The following is a 6,696-nucleotide window of genomic DNA, read 5'->3' as shown; positions in this document are numbered from 1 at the left end:
ATCTCGATACCTGCCATCCCGTGACCTTGTCTACTTATACCAAACTTGTACTCACCAAGCATACACATGGCGGAGCCAGATTGCCCCCCCTAGCTCCATCTGCCAGCGTAGATTAAGCGGTCGATGTTATAGCTTACTCACCGCAAACAGTCAGTCGAACTATCAACCCAACGAAACCCCAAATAAAACCGAGGGATGCCCTGTGACCGGAAAATGGGAGAGGGGTAATCGACAGATAACCGATTCTCCGTCCGCACTGATTCGCCGTGAACAGACAAAACAGAACGCTCCACCGCCGTCCCCAAAACACCCGGGCCCCGTCGATCCCCAATGGTGCATCAAGTACGCACCAGCAGCAAGGCGGATACCCGCGGATTTGTGTTTGGAGAGAACACTTTCGCACGTGAATAGGCAGGACGCATATTAATGCACAGTTGGTTGGCGGGAGGCGTTGATGGCAGTTGAGATGAATGGATGGGTTGTTAGGAAGGAGACGGGTCTCAAGCGAGACGCGATCCTTCCACCGGAACACTCGTCGCTCGCTAAACACCCGCTACTACTCGATACCCAGAGCGCAGGCGTGTTTGAACTCAATGATACATTCCCCTCCCGGACCCGCCGAAAGATTCCTCCGGGGGGTGAGGGTGAGGGTGAGGAGGGTGAGGGTGGGAGCAAACCCAACGAGCAAGAAACGCGCTCCCACAAAAGCAGCACCACCGCGGACCTCGACCAGCGCACCACGCGTCAACCCCCCCCACCCACGACCTCAACGCGCCCAACCGCAGTCTCGAGTCTCGACCACACACCCGTTCCCCCACTTTCACCCGCGTTCGCACCAACAAACCCCAACACGCGCCGCAGCCACACCCCATCCGCACTTATGCACCCCCCATTCCCACACGCCCCTTCCGCCCATCGCTGCTCTATCCTCCCGCTCTCCCTCCTGTGCACATGCACCACCGCACAAAGTGCAGCAAAAATCTTCCCCTATTGGTTTCACTCTCAGCACTGACGTGTCCCGCTGCACCACCATCCCCTCATGTCCGTGCACAGCTCTTGGCGCGTGAACCGCGCAGCATATAAAAGCGCGTCGCACCCACACTTTTGCGCGCGCTGCGGAGGCCCGGAGGATAAGTGCTGGATGGCAGCGCAGATTTCGCAGCGAAAGTTGCTGGAATTGGTGTGGTGAGGAGAGGAGGTACACCAACACCAACAGTAATAATGTTTTGGGTCGTGCGCGCGGGGAGGGCCGTGGATAGAGTTGTGGGAGACGGAGTCGTGGGGTCGCGGGGAGGGGGAAGGGGGGATAGAGGGAGAACGGGGCGGGCTTTGAGGAGCGGGAGAATTTTCGCGACCGCGGAAGTTCGGCGAGGGACCGGTTTTTGATGGTTCGTTGGGCGGAAAGGAAAAAGGCGGGAGGGAGGAGAGGAACGGGTCTGCGGGCTTTACGGTCGGGTACTGGATTTTGAATTCTCACGACGGATGGATTTCAATACGGTCAATTCTTGCTATGCCGGAGGGGGGTATGCAATACGACAGTTATTCTGCACCTGAATTGAAATTTCTCGGCAATTGCAGCTTCGAACTTGGAGTTTTTCAAGCGGGGGATTGAGAGGCGTGTTCAAGACGAGCGACCTGAACGGGGACATTTATTGGAATTACCTACCACAAGACTATCTTCGTGCCATTTTTCCACCGATCATCGAGCAGTATCGAGCCGAGTAATTGCTAACATCCATTAAGTCTCTAGGTATCCTCTAATAATACAGGCTTTCTAATGATACAGGTTTCTAATGATACAGGGCCCCCACCTCCCGTCTAATATAACCAGACCCAAACGCCATTCCAAACGCCATTCCATGCCGCCCATTACCCCCAATTGCAATACCAGCTCGCAGCCCACACCATAATGATACAATATATACAACACCCCACAGGCCAAGCTCAATCCGCCGTACCTCCAGCATCTCGCCATCTCCAAACCGCACAAGCAAGACCCACCGCCGCCCCCATCACCCACCGAGAACCACCCACCAACTACACTCCACCACACTTCATCACAGCCAGCCCTACACCCTCACCCACTCACACGCCCCACCCAGTACTCACACCCGCCCGCCGTCCCCTACACCATCTCTCCCTACCTACCGTCACCGTCACACCACACACGCATCCACACACAGAACCGTCGACTCGCAGGCCGCCACAGCCGTCCAACCACGACACACCTTTACGGAACGGTCCCTACCTCTTCCCCCGACCGAATCAACAGTTAGCGCAATCACGACCCAACGAGGGGTGTGGGATCACTTATATTCTGCGCATCTCCTCACTCGGGACCGGATACATCAGCAAAGACAGGTCCCGAGCGGAGACCCGGGGCGGTTGCTTGCTGATGTCCGTCGGTGCTGCGGTTGGCGCGGCTGTGGCATGCTGCGGTCGACCCGTGCTGTGTGTGTGGATACCTGCGGAGCTAGGGGGTTTAGGTGGTGAGGTGATGCAGGACACTGCGGGTTAGTGGTCGTGAGCGGTGGATGGGATGTGTGCAGCGGGGTGACAGCGAAGACTGGTGCGGGAAGTGGAGGTGGGAGGAAGTGGGGGTAGGGAGTGGATCAATGGAGGGGTCAATGTGCGCTCGCAAACAGGGAATGGAAAATAGGGAGTAGGAAGGATCAAACCATAGAGCTCCATGACCCGAAGGGCTACCATCTTCACCTCCTCTAGATGCCTTCTATATACTCGGCCCACCGTCTACCGATCTGGATCTACACACACCACACCACATTAGCCATTGCCATTGCCAGACCCCGACCTCCCACCCTCCTCTTTCAAAGGAGCAGCATACCGTCACGATCCAGTCTCTCCAGCCTTCTCCTAGCCCTCAATTTTTCCGCCTCCGGCCCGACCGTCTTCCCCCTCAACACCGTCCCCTTCTTCGACACCAGCTTCAACATCCCCTGCGCCGCGCCCGTCGCCGGCGGCGGCGCAAACGACAGCGCAGTCACATCAAACTTAAATGCCGCACCCCCCGGTGCAGGCGCGGGCGGTGTCCTCTTCTTCTTCTCAGGCACCGGCTTACCGAGCTCCTCCGCCACACCCGCCTCGTACTCCTCCTCGAAGCTGTCGTAGTCCGCGTCGACCGCGTCGACCGGTGGCGGCGTAGGCGGCTTCGCGGGCTGTGGCTTTGGCTTTGGCTTTGCACGGGGTTGTGGGTGGGGGGCGGGCATGGCCATCATGGGTGCCATGGGGGTGAAGGTCCTGCCCACTTGAACGTGGTCTGGGAGAGGCTCGAGCCAGAGGGCGATCTTCTTGCCAGGAACACTGCGGACACCTGCTGCGGGAACTGTAGGCGGTGAGATTGTATTGGGCGATGTGGGCATGGGAGGTGGAGCCATATGTGCAACCGGAGCAGGCCTAGGAGGTGGACCCATCGGTGTGACCGGAGCAGGTATTACCGGTGGAGGCATTAACGTTGCTGGTGCCGGTGTGGGTGCTGGTATGGGTACGGGTGCAGGAGCGCGTGCGGGTGTAGGTGCGGGCAGTGATTGCTGTGGCATTACGGGCTCGCCGGCTCTACGAACGCGCATCGGCGGTAGAGCTACCGACATCACCGGTGCAGGCTGGGCCGGGGGCGAGCGGGTCTTCGAAACGACGGGGACGGAAATAGATGGAGCAGGCATCGATACTGGCGCCAGCACGTGTGCCATCGACATAACGGTAGGAGCCACTACGACAGTAGGCTTTGCGATGGGCATTGGCATCGGCGCCCTTTCTGCGGGCAGCTGGGCCGTCGTTTCCCATTCCCATTCCATAGGGTCTGCCTCTGCCCTGTCCCTCCCCGCTACCTTGGCCCTCAACAGTGTCTGTGTCTTTGCCGTCACCTTGAAGCTTGTTGACCGCTCGCACTTCAAGAAATCCTTCCCCTTGCCCTTTCCTCTGACCTTTCCACACGCTGCCCTCCAGTTGGCGGACCGCAGGAGTCGGCTGGCCTGTTCCCATGGACCTGCTGGTGATGTCGGTTGTAATGGTACTGTTAGTGCTGGTGCTGCTGGTGCTGCTGGTGGTGGTGGGGAGGGTGGTGGTGATTGTGGTGCTACCGGTAGCGCAGAGACAGCCCGGATACGCACGTCCTCCAGATGCATCGCGATCTCGCTTTGACGCGACAGCAGACCCGCCTTCAGTTTATGCCCGCCCTTGTTACCCTTGTTCTTGTGGACACCGCGGTTAAGTAGCAGTATTGGTTCCTGTTGTGAGCGTAGGTGGGGGCGGTGTGCTGCGAGGGTACGGGCAAGGCTCCATGGGGTATTTGCGGGTTGTGTCATCGGCGGCGGCGGCGGAGGAGGAGGGGGTGATGCGGGAATGGCGGGCTTCGGAAGTTCCACGGACTTGACAGTTAGTTCCGGAGCCTTCTTGGGTGCCATCTCTGCAAATGCCCTTGAGATGTCCTGGCGCAGTCTGGAGCGGTCAATCAACCTCGGGTAAGACTCGAGCCAGCCATCGCGCCTGTCGGGGGCCATGAACGGTGGATATCCGCGGTTGAATTGGTATGCATTTACACTGTAGGTATTTTGTATTCTGGTATTAACCACGTCGTACCTACAAGTAGGCGTTGCGTGGCTGATTAGTTTTTTTCCTTTTTTCTTCTCCATGTCTGAAACACGGGAGAAGAGGGCGGGGGATAAGATCAAACCTTGGTGCAATGTGCTTGGTAGGTTCAGCTAGAATTAGTTTCCTCAATTTCGGCGGTTGCGTGGGAAGTTGCAATGGTGCGGAGATTGGTACTGGTACTGTGGCTGTTACTATTGTGGCTGTTGTTGCTGGTGTTGAGAACAATAGCTGTGATAGCTGCAATAGCGATCGCGATAACCCTAAACAAACGTTCCTGGTCTCGGTTGGCATCCCTGTTCCCTGTGTTCCGCCCCCGCAAACCACAACCGCCAGACAAAGCAACAACCAACCTTATCGCCTTTGGAGGCACCGGCACAACAACAACGAGTAAGCAAAACAGCGCCTGCGGTGACAACAACATAGCGGAGCCAGTAGTGAGTAAAGCGAACGTGGGCGAACTAGCGATGTCGAAGAAACACACGATTAGTACGCCGAGGCAGAAGAGCAGGAGCTCGAGAGACGCCATTGTTAGTTAATTTCTTGGGTGCTTGGAATCTCGATCATCAACGAAGAGGCAGCGGGGGGTGGGGGGGTTAGTTAAATACCGGGCGTGTCTGTGTGTGTTGGTTTGCGGGTGCGGGTGTGTGGGTGTGGGTTCATGCGGGTGATTGGCGGCTGGCGTGATGGGTGATGGGTGATGATGGAGATGGTGTGGTGGTCGTCGTACTTCTGGTTCTGCACGATGCCGTATTTCCTCTCTTTCGGTATGCCGCATTTGCCAAGTCAAAGTATTCTATCCACTGGGTTTGACGGACAGGTACTCTAGTAGATTTGGTGTAACCGCCAAGTATTATTAGTGTTTCTTTCTGTGGATTCTGATTCGTTGCGGTGCTCTTCCCTGTCGGTCAGGATGGTGACACTGAGTGTGACCTTGTGTGTGTGAGCGACAGAGGGAAAAGTTGGCAAAAGAAAATCTGCGCTGGCAAAACGATTATGCAGAAGAAAAATCACAATTGGTCAGTTAATACCGCGTGCAGGGTCAAGGTTGATACCACCCAATTGATAATAGATCTCAGCCAATGAGGACCAATCCCTGCTCAGAGATGATCTTCTCCAGCTAAGATTTTGTTAATAATAAAGTATCTACTCTATAGCTAGGCGAGACACCACACCATCTAAGACATTTTTTTAATGCAACGTCGCTAGCGTTTGTGGACCAGGGTTTGAAGATCACCTGAGTCTGCTGGCCTAGACCAATGAGTCGAGACTGTAGTTTGTGCCTCACCGAGAATTAGCTACCGTACTCCACATCTCGAGAGTACATCACACCACGATTCGAGGGTTTGTAAAAAGGTTATGAGAATCTCGAGCCTTGGAGAGGAAAGAAGCTTTCCAGCCATTTTATCCTCCTGTTGTCGTCCCAACTGTCATTGCCGCTAAGTCCGTATCGAATCCGTGTCTTCTGTCTCCCGGCTACAGAATCGCTGGTTAAGCCAATCGATCTTAACAGCGCGTGTCGTAGTACGGTCGCCCGCTCTAGCCACGCCGCCACGTCTGTTCAAGCACTCGCTGTAACCAGCTAGCCTCACGTGGAAGGCACGGGGCTCGGCCCGCCCCGTTTTAGCCATTCGCTCTCGATCCAACCTGTGCAGCGCGCCGCATTCGGTAAACCCGCCTCTTGGCACCCATCTCCTTTTGGTCACTTGTGGCTTGTTGCTGGAGTCACGGTGTCACTTGTCACGCAAAACGATAGTGGGTGCACAAGACTGCACTTGCACTTGCACTTATGCAGCTACCGGGGCACACGGCTGTACGTGATCGGACATCGGGCTTTGCGCGGCTAGATTTTATTTTCTCCGCGGATAGATAGAGATGGTAGTGTGGTGCTTTGGGGAGTGCTACGTAATAGCTAGGTCTGGAGTACATGTATCATACGGCTAGTAACGGGATGTACCGTCGGGTATGGAAAGCTTAATGAGGCAGCCTACAACACAGGTCCCCTCGACGACGGCGGGTAGATTTTCTATTGTATCGCTGGGACAATTCAATGGTGCGATAGAATTCAGTGATGAGGTAGCTCTTAATGAT

The 6,696-nt window shown here is 56.0% G+C and overlaps 3 protein-coding genes across 3 annotated transcripts; 1 reads left to right on the top strand and 2 right to left on the bottom strand.

Moving 5' to 3' along the window:
• Window positions 1-466: 466 nt before the first annotated feature.
• Window positions 467-1,012, top strand: LAJ45_07748 (uncharacterized protein; the record flags this gene model as incomplete). Its single annotated transcript, XM_046117303.1, has 1 exon — window positions 467-1,012. The coding sequence occupies one exon, from the start codon at window positions 467-469 to the stop codon at window positions 1,010-1,012; it is 546 nt and encodes a 181-aa protein (XP_045969599.1).
• A 1,298-nt stretch (window positions 1,013-2,310) lies between these two features.
• Window positions 2,311-2,709, bottom strand: LAJ45_07747 (uncharacterized protein; the record flags this gene model as incomplete). Its single annotated transcript, XM_046117302.1, has 2 exons — window positions 2,311-2,507; window positions 2,679-2,709. The coding sequence occupies 2 exons, from the start codon at window positions 2,707-2,709 to the stop codon at window positions 2,311-2,313; spliced, it is 228 nt and encodes a 75-aa protein (XP_045969598.1).
• Window positions 2,710-2,751: 42 nt separating this feature from the next.
• On the bottom strand, window positions 2,752-5,134 carry LAJ45_07746 (uncharacterized protein; the record flags this gene model as incomplete). The annotated part of the gene is made up of 4 exons (XM_046117301.1): window positions 2,752-2,765; window positions 2,846-4,596; window positions 4,691-4,882; window positions 4,959-5,134. The coding sequence occupies 4 exons, from the start codon at window positions 5,132-5,134 to the stop codon at window positions 2,752-2,754; spliced, it is 2,133 nt and encodes a 710-aa protein (XP_045969597.1).
• Window positions 5,135-6,696: the final 1,562 nt, after the last annotated feature.

This window comes from Morchella importuna, assembly GCF_003444635.1.
Source record: "Morchella importuna strain M04M26 chromosome Unknown Morimp01GS025, whole genome shotgun sequence".
Classification (NCBI taxonomy): Eukaryota; Fungi; Ascomycota; class Pezizomycetes; order Pezizales; family Morchellaceae; genus Morchella; species Morchella importuna.
Note: the sequence above shows the minus strand (reverse complement) of the source record. Positions and strands in the feature narration are given on the sequence as shown.